We start from the raw sequence: 17,116 nt of genomic DNA, 5'->3' as shown, positions 1-17,116 counted from the left end.
CAGCGTGTACTGGTTACCCGTTAACATTTGTAGAAAATTAAAACAGGGGCGCGTCGCGTTTTAATAGTGTGTCGGCCTTAATAGCGACCTCTTGTCACTGTAGTTGTATTTCTGGTGATGACAGATCAGACACAATCAAAAAAATCAAAGACACTGAAAATCGACTCACGGAGTAGCCTGTGCTGGGTGGATCTAATTAGCCCTACAAACCGCCGAATCCCTGTGTAGTTCGCCCTTTAGGCTGTCTTCTCATGTCGCCGTTATATTGTATTGTGAACTTGTCAAATAATTTAATAGTCACCATGCCAATGATGTATTTATACCATTTATACTTAAACAACTGTAACAATAAGAACATATATTTTTCCAATAGGCCAAGTAATAATATTTTAAAGGCCTAATTACCTACAGACATGTTACGTCTCGCACAGGTAGCGATTCCCTACTCCCTAGTAGTGTCCAGAACATTTTCAACTTCACAATCGCGGTTAAAAACAAGAAGTTTCTTTTAAGTTCATATACCATTAATGTGTGAAACATTGGGTACACGTCCTGAAGTATCTGGAGTATGGTGAATATTATTTTCACAAATGCCTTCTGCCTGTAAACTTGCTGTAAACTGATGCAAGATTTTGTTGGAATGCAAAACATTCCGACAAGTAATCTTGCCTTCCAGATTGTACATATGAAAAATTGTTCCGTCTGGAAGAACCTTTATTCATAGCATTATTTCGTCAGCCAAAAAAAGGTAAAGTGGTTTAAGCTACTACGGTGAACCACTGTTTAAACAATCAATCTTCGTTTATGTAAATAAATATATATTATTTATATAATTAAAATTTAGTTAAATTTAACCGAAGTCGGTTATTAACTTTATATCTATTATTCATTAGTATACAGTATCTGTGGTCCAAATTGTCTGAACAACTGTCTCGTCAACTCGTTTGTGATTGGTCTAAAATACACTTTTTAACATCGTTAGCTAGTTACCAATCAAATCTACAGAAAAATATAATTATTTATTATTTTACTAATCGCAAGAAAGTTGTATCCTGTGTACAAAAATACTTTGTGAAATAAATCGCGTTGTAATTTCTATTATATCGATTAGAATAGGACAATGATTAAACTTTTTTCATTGAAACAGCAAAAGAAAGATGAAGAGGGTACAGCGAGAGCTGGTGGTTCACAGAAGAAAGCGTCGGCAGCCCAGCTGCGGATTACAAAAGGTAAGAGATACTATACAATAAAACGTATGATTTTGAAAGTTACATGTGTAATGCTAATAACTAAGACTTGCGCTGGCTAAAGCTCACTTTGCTGAGCTATAACCTACGTCAGCATCACATCATGTTGCACACTAAGTTTTACTTGTAACGACCCTTTGGAAATCACCACACTTCGTTTCTTTACAGATTTGAATGAGCTGAATTTGCCTAAGACCTGCAGTACAGAGTTTCCAGATCAAGATGATTTACTCAATTTTAAACTGATAATATGCCCTGATGAGGGTTTCTATCGAGGAGGCAGATTTGTATTTAGTTTTAAGGTAAGGTGTCAAAAGGTCCTGTCACATATTTTTAACCCTTATAATATATAATATATATATATGTACCTATATCTATAAATAATTGATCTGATTCGAATGATGTATCAATCTATAACAACAATCTTGAAGACCATCAGTTTTAACAGAGAGAGCAATACAAGTATATCAATTAGAACAAAAGTATGACTAACTAGACTCAGTCATGAGTAATAAGCCTCTATTGGTATTGATGAAATAATTGGCTGCCGGCTCAAGAATAGATCTACTTCCTGTGATCTCCTTGATGTCAACATAAATGGTGAATAAACAAGCAATAACGATTAAAATATAGTCACTTAAGTCAATTAAGAATGTTCAAAGAGGGTTAACAACAGGCTTTTGAAAAAAAAATGCTTTTAGCAGCTTGAGTCAGGCTGGTTTTAGTGTCACGCGGACCGTCCGCGCAGATCGATCCGCGCGACTAATTTGTATGAATATGATGTTGTCATCCGCGCCACTCTAAAACGCTCCCTGAACTTCATACGTATTAGTCAGGTGAGGATCGCTCCGCGCGACGGTCCGCGTGACACTAAAACCAGCCTCAGACATTTGTGTGAAAGTACCTGCATCTTTGCTTTATCCATTGATATGGTGGTATGGAAATTATGTTTACTACAAAATCAAAGGCATATCAAAATATTGTTGTCATTGCATACCTAGTTGGTTACTAAGTCCTGATACCGAAGTTTTAACTCATAAACTATAGCAAACAGATTAAATTTAAAAGAAGTATGCATGATTTGAAAGCTCATTTAGTACAAAATGAGCTTTCAAATCATGCATAGAAGGAAAGAACTTATTTGAAAATTTAATCATATATTTGCATAATTATATGATTAAATTTTCAAATAAATTCTTTCCTTCTATGCATGATTTGAAAGCTCATTTTGTACTAAAGCAGAGCAGTTCAGCACAGGATTAACGCAGGATGGATGAAATCGCGACAGGTTACAGGCACAACCTGCGATCCCCGAATGCCTCTCAGGCTGAAGGGGAAAATTTATAAATCAGTTATCCGACCTGTCATCCTGTATGGAAGTGAGTGCTGGGCCACCAAGACGAATGATGAGAGAAGACTGCATGTGAATGAAATGAGAATGTTGCGATGGATGTGTGGTGTGACAAGACTGGATAGGATTCGGAATGAGTATATAAGAGGAAGCCTGAAAGTAGCGCCAGTGACAGAGAAATTGACAGGAAGTAGATTAGCATGGTATGGGCATGTAATGCGGAGGGATGAAAGCAATGTTATAAAACGAGTGGTAAATATGAAAGTGGATGGATACAATGATAGTGGAAGGCCTAAGAAAAGATGGATGGAATGTGTGAACAACGATATGAGAGTGAAAGGTATTAGTATGGAAATGACGGGTGATAGAGAGAAATGGAGGAAGATGATCTGCTGCGCCGACCCCAAATAATGGGAAAAGGGCAAGGGAATGATGATGATGATGATATTTGCATAATTATTTGTAAACATTGAAATGCTCATCAAGTCATCAGACATGAACACAAGGCCAAATTATGAAAAATACACTTCATAAAAATCACTGTTTCAATTATGCAGGAGTAACAAAAGTTCATTTCTATTAAATATGTATGATCACTAACTTGTTTTCAAAAGTGTGTGCTTCAGGTATATTGTACTTGAACATTGCATTGCATGCTTTTGAGGTTTTTAGCAAAAATGACTTACAACAAAGGCCGCAGATTTGTAGAGGCTTTAATCGCTTAAACGACCATGGATATACTCATATGTACGTCTATATTTGGTTTACTACATGCACTTCCAAAATCGAGCTCATAAGCGAAAAGTTTGACACTGCCCTTAAATATGTTTCATCTCTCTGTGTAGTATAATATTTATATATTTAATAAAATAGTACATCTGTATAAAAAAAACATAAAAAGAACATTTGTAGAGTAGTTATTACTAATCTTATTTGCGGCTGACTGTACTCTTTACAATACATATATTGGAGTGTCAAAAAGGCTTACCTTACTTTCTTCTATAAGTATAAAACCTTAACTAACTTGAAGTTTGGTTTTATTCAAAGTGTAATTTAAAATTACTTTGGTTTAAAGTGACTAAAATGTAGTGTAAAATTAGAAAAAATGTTAATTAATGAAGAAGCATGGGCCGGGCAGGCCCAGGCAAAGATGGCGAAACAATCTTGGCACCTTTCTGAAGAACGGAAATGGAGAATCGGGAGTCTTGGAGAGCCAGGGTAGAGGCCTTTACCCAGCAGTGGGAGACTCAAAATAGGCTAACAAAAAAAAATGTTTATGACATTAATTTTGGAGAAAAGTTCTGCAAATTCAGAGAAACAGCTAACTGGGTGTTATAACTCAAGATTACAACTGGTGTTAGTAATTCGCAAGTTACTACACTATTCAGTTTAGCTGCTGTATTATAGTTCTACTATGTTCCACCAGAGTGTATAAGTCCTGAGTTTCCAACTGTTATTGACCACCCAATAACTGAGAATTTTAACAATAAGGAAAAGCCTATTTCTGTATAAAAACCCTAGTTTTATTTATTTTTATATGCCATTATTTACAGGTAGGACCAAACTATCCTCACGAACCTCCGAAGGTGAAATGTGAGACAGCTGTATACCACCCTAACATAGACCTTGAAGGAAATGTTTGCCTCAACATTCTTAGAGAAGACTGGAAACCAGTGCTGACAGTCAACTCCATAGTCTATGGGCTGCAATACTTATTCTTGGTAAGTAAGGTTGTTCTTAGGGTCTTGTAGTCAAAATGTCAGTCTATTTACCCATATGTCAGTTAATTTATTTAAAAACTAATGAAAGGAGAGGAAATGGTAACTCTTCATTTACATCGCGTTTACTTTACGCGCATTGTACTACAACCAGTGTACAACTGTACATCAACTTTTATACTGTGTAGTTCTACTTCAAACAAAAAATGAGAAGATCTTGGGAACCTCAGTACGATTGGTTAAGTAGTTATTTAACTGACAGACATCAGTGTGTGGAAGTCATGAGAATGACTGGTCATGTTCGAATTGCATATAGATCTAATTATAAACTCAATGCTACCGGTGTACCTCAAGGAAGTATATTAGGTCCATTGCTATTCCTTCTTTATATAAATGACCTACCAGATGCAACAAATCACAAATGTATATTGTTCGCAGATGATACAACCTTACTTATAAAGTGTAATAATCGTTTAACATTTGAATATGAAATAAATCAAGCTCTCAATGACATAATAAATTGGATGGATGATAATAATTTGAGTATTAATTTGGTAAAAACGAAATGTATACAATTTTTGACATGTAAAGTAGAATTATTAATCTAAATGTATCATACAATAATCAATCAATTGAAGAAGTTAAATCTGCGACATTTTTAGGTATAACATTGGACTGTTACTGTGACTGGAGGAGTCATATTGACAATTTACGAATACGACTCGATCGTTTTGTCTATGTGTTATATAGGTTAAGAAATGTAGTGTCAGAAGAAGCAGCCCTTTCTGCGTATCACGGCTATGTTGCGTCAATATTAAGATACGGTCTCATACTTTGGGGAAACTCGACGGATGCTGAAATTATTTTTAAACTGCAAAAGAAATGCATTCGCACTTTATATGGAGCCGACTTCCTAGACCCTTGTACACCACTTTACCAATCCAAACGTATACTGCCACTTCCATGTCTGTATGTGTTTGAGATGTGTATGTTTGTGAAGAAAAATATAGAATTATTTGATGTAAGAATCACTAACTCCAAAAGAGGGACACATAGGTATAAGCCAAACTTGCCAAAAACCAATCTAGCGTTATCTCGGAAAAAATCATATTGTATGGCTATAAAGATATATACCTAATACTCTGTCTGACACGTTCAAAGAAATGCCTGTTAATATTTTTTAAAAGAAATTACTCGATCATCTTATAAATAAATGTTATTATTCTGTCAATGAATTTATAAACAATTGTAATTTATGATAATAACACACTGATTGTAACACAGTTATTAAAATAATAATTGCTTAGTATTTATAGTGTGCCTTTAATAATTATAAAAATGATGTTTAATTTAATAATCTAATTTATACTTAATTACGTATGTATATAATTGCATGAATGGCATGATATTTAGTTAAGGTTTTTATCTTGTACATAGTCACTTATTAGTTATAAGAACAATATTTGTACGCCCGTCGTGGCAGAGCAAGAATCGCACAAAATTAATATTATGTAACACCTGTATATATATGCTTGTTTGATACAAATAAACATTTCATTCATTCATTCATTCAGAGAACAAGTGACTACGCGACAGATTTAACCATGTTTGCTAAGGACCGCACCGTCGCCGGCGAGTAAATGCGTCCGAGATTTTGATCCAATGGCATACCCATGGCACAGATGGGTAATTTTTTTCAAAATTGTCCACCCCACTTTTTTTTGGATTTGGCAATTTTTATGTGGTTTCCACTCAGAATCGCGAAAAAAAGTATCCCAAGGTATTTTCCCATTCCGTTACCATTTTTTCATACATTTTGTATGGCGGTAACGGAATGGAAGGCTTGAAAAATGTATGTAAATCTTGGGACATTTTTTTTTCCTATCAGGATCAAAAGACCTCGCAGTTCTGAGTATGAATTGCGTAAAACATACCCATGTCACATAAAAAGTGGGGTGGACAACTTTGAAAAAAATGGCCCGCATAGCCTAGATTCGTCAGTTACTAGTGACGAGCATTTTGTAAAGTAATTTTGTGTAGGTATTTATAAGTAATGCTAACCAATCGTTATTCCCCAGGAACCCAACCCTGAGGACCCACTGAACAAGGAGGCGGCGGACGAGCTGCAGAGCAACAGGCGGCTGTTCGAGCAGCACGTGCAGCGCGCCATGCGCGGCGGCTACGTCGGCTCCTCCTACTTCGAGCGCTGCCTCAAGTGACCTACGGACCACCTGTGAATACCCTCAACAGAGCATTTTTTATTTCTTTACATAATTACATCACGCTATACTATCATATAGGTCCTTAGGGCTCAAGACGGGAGACGCCATGTCTGTCACTTTCTGACACGTCGAATGTATGGCTACGTAAATACTTGACAGAGGGATAAGGCGTCATCCATATATTACGTCACAGTGTAAGGGGGGGGGGTCATACTAAATGTGACAATCCCTGTTAAAGGGATACAAAAAAGCGTGACATAGGGGGACGTGATATGGACCCCTCCCGGTCCAAAAACCTGAAATTTGGTGTGACGTAATATGTGGATGATCCCTAAGCCCTTAGGGCGACGAAGGTGACTCCCGTCTGAATGCTCTCAGCATAGGTCAGTGTTTTAGCTAATCTGGTATTATTCAACTTAACATGTATAATTTTAAATACTCGTGGCTCTGTAGCTGCATGCTTTTTACGCTTTTTAAATTTGAATTCAGTTTTAATAAATTCGAAGAAATTTAATTTTTATAATATTATATTGCTAGCACAAGCAGTTAATTGTCGTTGTTACCCATCTTGCACCGCAGACTGGATATTAGCATGAGCACATTTGTGCCCCAAGTGTCAGAGCCAACCAATAGAAAAGAGAGAATTAAAGCCTGACCAGAAATAAATAAAAAACGCGCCATGTTGCGGAATTTTATTAGAACTATTTTGTTCCTACTTACTGAACTGAACCCCATACATCAGTATAACAGCGCCCTCTTGACAATTGTACTTAATATATTTCTGGTCAGGCTATACGTCAAAAGTCAGTCATAATTGTGGTCATGCTACGTATATAATGTCGGTAAGATTTCGTCGACTGTTTTCAGGGTTCCGTACCAAAAAGGTACAACAGGAACCCTTATGGTGCGACTCTGTCCGTCTGTCACATTACTAAATATCTCGAGAACTACTAATGCTATCAACTTGAAATTTGGAATAGTTGTAAACATCGTAAACCTCTACAAATAGAAAGTATAATTTTTTTTAAATTTATTAATTTTAATTGTAGAAAATGGCCAAACGTAAATAAACTATTTTTTATAATTTTTTTGTTGTGGAAAAAAAAGAATTTTTAAGGAAAATTAAAAAAAAAACCGTCCCCTCCCCCCCTTATCTCCGAAGTTTACCAACGAAAAATTATGAAAATTTTAGGAAACATTGGTTATATGCTAAAAATTACAGGAAAAATATAACCGTGTTTGTATCTTGAAAACTTTTTTAATTCACAAAAACCTTTTCAGATTTTTACTTTCAATTTAACCACCCTTCCGGATGTATATCGTACTTCAAATTAATAAGAAACGTTACGTAAATCATCTTCTTCCAAATAAAGTAAAAACTGTTAAAATCGGTTAACATTATAAAGAATTATCCTTGAAAAACCAACATGCTATACCTACAGATCGCGCAATTAGTTAGCGAATTCGCCGAGAGATGGCGCTATACACTATAATGCTCATAAGTATGGGTACTTTTGTCTTCCAGTCAAGTTATTACAGTTACTTATATGAGAAACGAGATTATTTTAACTAGGTAGTTTGAAAGAAAGTTTGTACGGAACCCTCGGTGGGCGAGTCCGACTCGCACTTGACCGGTTTTTTTTTTCAATGGAACAGAGATATCTACGGGTAGAATGCATGCAAACATTTGTAAATGAATTGTGAAATGAAAACCGATAGCATACTAAATTTTATTGTTATTCGTACATATAAAATCATGGTACAGTTGTCTGTGGTTCCAAATAGATGTACAAAGTTTGTCGTGATGTAAGTCATACGCAATTGTTTTAGCCAATTTGTATGTATAAGTTTGGCCACCCAACGGGCAGCGCAATACTTATTTTACCTTTTTATTTAAAGATGAATTCAGTGCCTGCCTCAGTGTATGTAGATAACTAAATATTACATCTAATTTCCTTATGAACTATTTCCGAACGAAGCACCCCGGTGCATTCGCCTACGCAGTGTATTATAATAAACTCTAAATAAGAAAACGGTCATTTTGTTTCTAAATTACATATATAATAGATATTTATATTAGTGTTAAATGTCAGGGTTTAATTGCTACTTCGCTACTCGTAAATTTTGAGAAAAGTAGCAGCAGTTTGCTTGATTGGTTTCTTTAAAATACTCAGTAAATTGCTATTTCCTCATTACCAACATTTTCAGTTACATGTGTGGTCGGCCCATCAAATGAGAGGGAGAAAGTAATCTAACAATCCATACTCCATACTAATATTATAAATGGGAACGTGTGTGTGTCTGTTTGTTTGTCCGTCTTTCATGGCAAAACGGAGCGTCGAATTGACGTGTTTTTTAAGTGGAGATAGTTGAAGGGATGGAGAGTGACAAGGGCTACTTTTTGTCTCTTTCTAAAGCGAGCGAAGCCTCGGGCGAAAGCTAGTATGTATATAACTGAACTGTATATACAGTTAGCATTCAATTGTAGAAATACCAAACTGTAAAATTGTATAAATATTCAAAAGGGTTCTTTTGTCCGTTGCCAATATTTAAGGCGCTATTTCCATATGAAATCGTCCTTATCGACAACCGGCAAAGTGGTAAGTACCTTTTGATTATCGCATATATTTGATGCTTACTGTTTGTCGAAACGGTAACCCGTATGTTACGGATCCGAGTGCGTAGCGGGGCGAATCGCAAGGTTTAACATACTTACCACGAGGATGGTGGCAGTTTTTTCTACGTTTAAACGCTCACCGTTCTCTATTCGCCACGTAACTTGCAAGTGAAAATATTTACGAAGTTACACATTGTGCTTTAGGTATCAATATGTATGTATGTTCAGAAATCGATTTTGACGAAATTAAGTATAGAAAAATACGAAAATTAAGTAGGGAATTAAATTATCTGGATGTTTGTCAAGTGATATGGCCACTAGGCCAGAAAATGGACAGGTACATTTTTCCTTTTTCTTTGTAATAGGTGGAATTTTGGTAAACAAACATATTCATTAACTGCGACGGTTAGCCAGCCATTAGTGTTACTTACATAAAAATGCTATTTATTTCATGATGCAACTATGTCACGACTATTATTACGTAAGAGTGTAACTAGTTGTCTCTATAGATTTGATTTATAAATTTATTTGACGATCATGATGAGAAGATAAACATAATTTTGACATGTAGCAAATTTATAGTGTAATTTTTATCATGAAATAAAGAAATCTAATCTAATCTAATCTATTGTTTTTCGTAAACATATTCTGTTAATAAAAAGTACTATCTGACAAGACTAATGCTGATCATTTTAAATATCTTGTGATTTTAAATATCTGCAAATCTAACTAAAATAGTTTACTTTTTAAGATTTTAATGTAACGTTATGAATATTTTGTATAATTTTGTAATCATACACGAGAAATCACTTTTTCCAATAGGATATTTCCCAAGCTTTATGTGTTTCTTTTTTGTTGTTAACATTAATATTTTCAATTACCTAACTGTTAGCTATTTGTATAACTAAATGTGAACAGCAAAAGTATAGGTACCTACATAGAAAATGTTTCGGTCTGTAAAGTATATTAAGATTACTTTTTAGAATAAACTGTGAAAAATATAGTTGTATTTATTAACAATACAGTTTCGTGTTGTTTACATTTAGTTAATTTACTATTTTATCCCATAAGTAGTGTTGGTAAATAGGAGTTGTTAACAGATTCACCGTTGATACCTTGAATGTATTGAATCTAAGACCTTAGGTAGGGTGACTCGTCTAACAATGGTCACATTCTGGTAACTGGTAGTGACGTAGGACGTAGGGTAGTTATTTATTTGTATATCGACACGTACTGACAAAACAGACACCTCACCTAGGCAACAGGGATGTTAATTGTGAATCATAATAATGTAATACACTATGTATTTCTAATCCCACAAAAATATAGCTAGACCCATAGAGTATATTGAATAGTATGATCAAAGAGGATCGAGTATTATAGAGAATGACTGTCAAAGTAAAATGTGTAATCACAGTGCATAGACTGCCATCTCTCGACACAAGCTTAAAACTTTTGAACCTCAGTTTTGACAATTTGGCCCATATTGTTAGCTTGATATGTTTTAAAATGTCAAATATTAATATTAGCGCCATCTAGCCGAGCGTACCCCAAAGGTGTATCGCCATCTAGCTCACCGTACCTTTTTCTGTATGGTTTTGGGGTACGTTTTTTTCTTAGACTTTATCGGTCTTTACGAAGTTATATAGGTCTTTGGTATGATATAGAGTTATCAGTCAAGATTTTCGAATGCAGCGCCATCTATTATTAAGTTACGACAACTTTTCATGTGACTTTCCATGCCTAAAGGTTACTTTTAGAACATGAAGCATGTGGACCCTTTAAACATGGAACGCCACATTTTTATGACGGGAATTCTAATTAGGTCATTCATCAATCAGTCACATTAATACATTTTTGAACGCTAACCTTTTTGCCAAAAAAGAAGATATTAATAATATTTACAATTTAATACATGTAATTAGTCATAGAATGCCGTTCGCTAGTTTGCGGGTGGTACAGCGACATCTAGCGAAAATTTTGGACATCAAAAAATCCTTATACATTTTACAAAAACAAGTTATTACCCAGTTTGCGGACGTAACAGTGACATCTAGCGAACAACTTGCACTACGGCATATAATTGATTTTCACGCCCTCTATCGTTATTTTCCCTAAACATATCGAAAGTACATGGGATTTACTTTGACTGAAAACACCGTGGCTAGACCTATCTTTAGCTGTTCTCGGCGGGAAAAATGTAAGAATAAAAATAAATATCTCAATTAACAATACTTCCATAACAGAAATAGGGCATGGAGTGTACTGTGTAGAAAGGAATAGAACTTCTTTATAAACTCCATAATAAAGGTTAAAAAACCATAGACTTAGAAAATATTTTAAAACTTTATTATAAACTCAATAAACTGCATAGTGGCTAATCATTATGACAATTTATAAAAAAAGACTTATGTGTGAGTGATGTGATGTCTTGTCAGTCAAATAATGATTTAATCCATTGCAAGTTAGAAACAGACATTATCTAAATTTAAGTTTCTCCGGTGAAATCATGGGGCAAGCAAGATGAAAAAAAAATAGATACAGTATAGGGGTGACAGACGGCGCGAGCGACGCGAAGTGAGCCTCTAACCATAGGCCTTGAAGCGAGCTGCGGGCGAGTGACAGTCTCCTTCCGCCTGGCAGTCCGCGCGGCGTGAGTCAGCCCTAGCTCCGCTCACCACCATCAGTGTCACTCCAGTCGTCGCACCACGCACTCGTGCTCGCGCCCGCTCACTGCACGCTCTCTCCACACTGCGGCGTGTTCAAAGCATAGGTGTTTCGGTTACGCCACTCGGTTGCGAAAGTCTGCGCGATGATATACAAGTGAGAGCCGACATCGGACGCCAGGGTAACGCTCATCGCGCACGGTGAGCCAGTTTATTCGGCGAGAGACATTCGAAACGCGCCAGCTGTGAGGGACGGGGGGCGCGACGGCGTCGGTCGTACACGCGGGAGCGACGTTTCCTAACACATTTACTTTACTGTGAGAGAGCTACGAAAACCAATTTTTAATGTGTCAAGTCAGTATAGCATATTGCTGCTACGTCAGATCGCAGAACGCCTCGAGCAGGAACTACAAGGTTATGCAAATGAGTTCTGAACGCTTCTATACTAGGGGTAATCAAAAGACCATTCACAACTTCAATAAACTTTAACGTACAGGTTACCGTACGGTAGTCTAAGTGCTTATCTATCGTTTCTCTATTATCGTTCGGTGTCGCGATCGCTAATTGCTAATTACTGTGGGAGTCGAGTGATAAGAAGTCGGCGCGTTATCTGCGGGCTCGGGCGACGGAGCGCAGAGCACTCGCGGCACGGCAGGGCGGCAGGCAGCAGCAGCACCCGCCGCAGCAGCGATGGCGGCCGCGCAGGAGGAGACGCTGCTCGCGCGCTGCGAGATCCCCATCATCGACCTGGCGCACATAGGTGAGCCTTCTTACTTTCGCTTGCTCATTGTCACCGCCGCCGCGCCGACCGAGCGCATTCACTTTGTTAAACACGGTCAGCGCCGAACCAGAACGCTGCCTAAATCTCACTACAAATATAACGGTCGATCCCAATTCTGTGCTTACCTACACAAACGACAAAGCGATAGCGAAACTTTTGTTACCTGCGCGCGCATCCTTATTATTATTATACTAAAAAAGCTGGCGGACGAGGTCTCGCGCTGCATTGCGTGCTTAGCGATGCGACAGCTGTGCCCAGAGACTCCCTACCTGCTACGATTTGATTAACGTCCAACACAAATTGCCCTCGCGTTCATCCCGCTCGAGTTCAAAGACCGCACACCAGTTATTTAGAAGTCAGTCTGAGAGTTCAACTCGGTTCGTGCACCTAGTTCATAAATCATCCAGCACACTGACGACCCATATAGACTGCATCTTTCGGTAAACTGAACGTAAATAATGAGGCCAGTGCAAATAGTAAACAAAGACTGAAATTACTGAAAGGATGAGTAAGAGATAGGGGCATGTCCACAGCGCCACTACAGGCAACCGACCGCTATGAGTCAACAATAAACATCCTTCTAAGAATTGAAACAAAGCGATTTCGTGAAATAATTTATTAAAAATTTACCGTTATGCCAGGGGCGGCTCACTCCGCGCTTTTATCGCCGCGCTACAAGTACATGTCGGCGGCCGCGAATTCGCGGCCCATTCTGTGGTGACGACTTTCGCGCCGCGCAATAAAATTCAATGTCGCCTGCTCGCGTGCGGTCCGTTTGTTAATGTAGGTAAAAAATTAGAATGGCGGCATTTTGTGGACATCAAAGGAGTGAGCCTTCTGTACTTGTACTATTATATATTCTGTGGTTATGCTCAAAGTATGTAAGTTATATGTAAACAATCGACCAAATATTAACGCGGGCGTGTAAAGTAAATTGTTCAATCTAGCGTCTTTGAAAACGATACGTTATAAATTCGAGATAGTAATTCAATACAAGTTATAGACGCATGATATAGCTTGTGGTTGATCGGGTGGTGTTACACGTCGGAAGCCGTGACTTCTAACTTAGGGAGCAGACACAAAAAAAGGAAGCTTTGCAACTGGGGGCAACGGCCGGCGGTCCCGGGCTCCCTTCCACATGCCACTGCGTTTCCCGATTCGCACTCGTCCCCATTCTACATGCTGGTATTCTAGGTACCAGTATCTTTACCGTGATCTCCTGCTCTTGCCTATACCTAATGCATTTCATGTCTAAAAGGGTTTAGCATTGATTAGAATTCCCTCTGTTCTCACGTAAATTATTATGTAATACACAATCGAAATAATTCAATCAAACTTAATTTTCTCTGGAGGAACGATTGTCCCCTATCTTCTGAGCGAAATCCTCCAAGAGCGACTACAATGATTAATGAAATAATGAAGTAAGGTTTCTGGCAACTGACAAATAGTTATTTGTTATACAAGGGGGCAAAGTTGTATTTTAACGCCGAGTGTGGAATTGAAAAACGAGCAAGTGAAAGGATCCTATAGTTGAACCACGAGCGAAGCGAGTGGTTCGAGAATAGAATCCTGAACTTGTGAGTTTTTTAAAACACGAGAAGTAAAATACATTTGCACCTGAGTGTAACACAAAACTTTTCCCCTCTTCCAGTAGTTCCACAGGTGGTAAATCATCTTTGTTACTAGATTCACCCACTTTTATAAATTTTAAAGCAATTAATTTGACTATATTCAAGGTCAATTTACTTTATCCTCTAGTGGATAAAATGCGTTTTTACCCGCTGGTATTAAAGGACAAAACACGTGTTTCCGAGATAGTGAGGGGAAAAGTAAATTACACATTCACAATGAAATACCTAATTTAAATTTCTCGAATCTAAGCCTTAGTGCGTTTTCACATTATCCAATCCGATATCGGATGTCGTACCGATATCCCATACATTACATGCGCCATCTTGGATTTTTTACATTGAAATCCATCCGACATCGGATCGGATAATGTGAAAACGGCTTTACACGAAGCAAATATCGCTAAGGAATATTAAAAGTAACAAGTAGGTATGTAGCTATTTTTAACAGCAGAATGCACTGGACCGATTAGTTTGTTAATCGGCCAGATATAAGGATATAGATCAGACACTATTATCATTATTAATGAATTAGTGCAGTAAGCTTATTTTCATTCCTTTGCTGCATTATTCTTTTATATTATCTAGACGGGAATTTGTAAATGTTATTACTGACGTTTAAATAGACGACGCCGTCTTCTTGGCCTCGGAGAAGACTAGCTAAAGTTGACATCAACATCTGCTAATAGCCGCACGCGTTATTCGAACCACTCGAATGGTACCCGTACTTGGTCTTGTTTATCCACTTGAACGTTGTGCCTACTAGGGATGTTATTAACGATAAGTAGTCGATTATTCAACTGTCGATATTCGGTTCCGCTATTTTTATTAACGATTAGAGGAGACACGAGACACATGGAATCATGCGGACGAGATCCTAAACCTTCGTCCTCCGCTCTGTGCTAAGTAACGTGATTGTTAATGATCGTGTCTGGTCCACATTATACCCGTCTGCCAAACGAGCACTGACCCACATTTTGTACGAATTCATTCATCAGTTTCATCATTCAGTCTCGCCCACGTCAGCTTGTTACAGCTAGGTTGTTTAAAATATCGATGGAAAAATCACTCATTTTAATATTACATATTTCTTGGTAACGGCCGGAACAAAGTGGGCCAGTAGCCCAGTACATTGGTGTCAAATTGAGCTGTGCAAGTGAATGCCACAACACAATCGGTTGATGAATTAAGTCTAAACGGGCCCTAAGATCGTGCTGGGCCAAAGATCATAGTAGTTGTTAAATATTTATTCTGAGTCAGGTCTAAAATTGGCTTCAGGATTTCGACAAAAACAGGCATCTGACAGTTAAATGAATTCCCTAATTATAATTAACCTTCATCATCTAGCATGAATATTATTTATTTCGAGCCCAACCACCTAAGCGACAACGGTGCTGCATAGATTAGACTCCCACTTCAGTCGACCTACATCATAGATCAAGTTAATAAATACGCCGACGTGAAAGCGGTGTCCATTCTACCTTACACTCCTTGGTGGTTCAGGACGTGATCAGGATCGGAGGTTATGCCAATTCTCGGTTGTTCTCAAATCAAATCTAAATAATACACGAGAAATATTTATGTGAATTCGACTGTCGTGGTAGCAAGTTCAGATGTTTGTTTGTTGCGCGTGTAGGTTAGGTACGTATACCAGCTATGTTAAGGAACTCGAATGTACACGAGCGAGATGCAATGTGAATGTTATAAACATTTATTTGTAAAGTTTCTATTTAATATTTTAAACGTTGTCCGAACCTATCACATATACTTTGTTTCTTTGTTCATCTACCTATGAATACATAACTTGTTACAGTCGAGTTCATACATATGTGTACATTTCTTCAACTAAACTTGTTGCAATACGGTGAAAAAATGTACATATATTTATTTAAGAACTCGACTGTACACCAGTTGCAGTGGAATACTTATTAGAAACATCGAAAGTAAAATAATGTAGTTAATTACGTACATGCAATAAGTCCCGTTTATTACATAGGTAATAATTATTTGAAATCATGTAACTTTATCAGTAAATGGCCATAATCAAATACATTATGTACAATTTACGTATGCTACGCTACCGCATTGAAATTATCGAAAGTAGATAAACCTAAGCAGGAAAGCGAAGCTAAAAAATACTTGAAATGGGTAGGTTCATATCGTTGGCATCATAAGTAAGTATCTGTAACCTCACCAAATATCATTAAAAAATAAAATTCGTTTTTCAAGTAATATTGTTCGTGTTATCATTGAACGAATGACGTTAGTTGCCTACTGTATTATTGATTGCGCGTAAATATTTCACAATAATCCTCGGTAACCGTATCTGAATTTCAATATTACGTGGCTTTCGAACACAGAAGGGTTCATTGTTTTTAAATTGCAATAAAGACCACCGTATCAAAATTTTTGTTAAAATTTCAGATAAAGTTGTTCTTAAACATTTATTTAAAACATTAACACAAAAGTTTACAGTGTTAAACCACAGCACTTATGTGGTATACATTAATTAATAAACAACATCGTAGTTACAAAAAATAAATATTGCACTTGAAGCATTTCAGACCGTTATAAGATGGAAAGCCACATATTATGGACCATGTTGTATTCATGACTGACGGCGTCGCGGCAATCGGGATTCTCATGAAATTCTAAACGACTCTGGCTGTTTCTTTACCTGGCGGGGCCCAGGCGGCAAAGATTTGTAGACACCCCTATGATGGGCAAGGCACAAGATCGATCCCATTGTGTACTCGTATTCACTAACGTGACTAATGCAATGCCACCCGCGAATCGAAGATTAGTAAGATAACCTAGAAGTAATCAATATACTTACCTAATTCAGATTTGTAGTCTATCAGCATTACTCATAAAATCACAGTGAAA

The 17,116-nt window shown here is 37.2% G+C and overlaps 2 protein-coding genes across 2 annotated transcripts in view; both read left to right on the top strand.

Annotated features, from left to right (window-relative positions):
• Nucleotides 1-1,011: 1,011 nt before the first annotated feature.
• On the top strand, nt 1,012-7,529 carry LOC125241101 (NEDD8-conjugating enzyme Ubc12). Its single transcript, XM_048149416.1, has 4 exons — nt 1,012-1,229; nt 1,416-1,549; nt 4,152-4,319; nt 6,395-7,529. Exons 1-4 carry the CDS (start codon nt 1,121-1,123, stop codon nt 6,533-6,535), a joined length of 552 nt encoding a protein of 183 aa, XP_048005373.1. The 5' UTR covers nt 1,012-1,120; the 3' UTR covers nt 6,536-7,529.
• Nucleotides 7,530-11,761: 4,232 nt separating this feature from the next.
• The window catches only part of LOC125240588 (UPF0676 protein C1494.01-like), a 65,030-nt gene continuing 59,675 nt past the window's right edge, over nt 11,762-17,116 (top strand). Inside the window, exon 1 of the mRNA XM_048148539.1 lies at nt 11,762-12,581. Coding sequence (XP_048004496.1) covers nt 12,512-12,581 — 70 coding nt within the window. The 5' untranslated portion in view covers nt 11,762-12,511. The remainder of the gene's footprint in view (nt 12,582-17,116) is intronic.

Source organism: Leguminivora glycinivorella, chromosome Z (assembly GCF_023078275.1).
Source record: "Leguminivora glycinivorella isolate SPB_JAAS2020 chromosome Z, LegGlyc_1.1, whole genome shotgun sequence".
Lineage (NCBI taxonomy): Eukaryota > Metazoa > Arthropoda > Insecta > Lepidoptera > Tortricidae > Leguminivora > Leguminivora glycinivorella.
This window is presented reverse-complemented; position numbering and strand designations above follow the sequence as displayed.

Coding starts and splice junctions, on each gene's coding strand:
- LOC125241101 (XM_048149416.1), top strand. CDS start 1,121: ATGATTAAACTTTTTTCATTGAAACAGCAAAAGAAAGATGAAGAGGGT. Junction 1,230..1,415: donor CCAGCTGCGGATTACAAAAG/GTAAGAGATACT, acceptor GTTTCTTTACAG/ATTTGAATGAGCTGAATTTG. Junction 4,320..6,394: donor GGCTGCAATACTTATTCTTG/GTAAGTAAGGTT, acceptor GTTATTCCCCAG/GAACCCAACCCTGAGGACCC.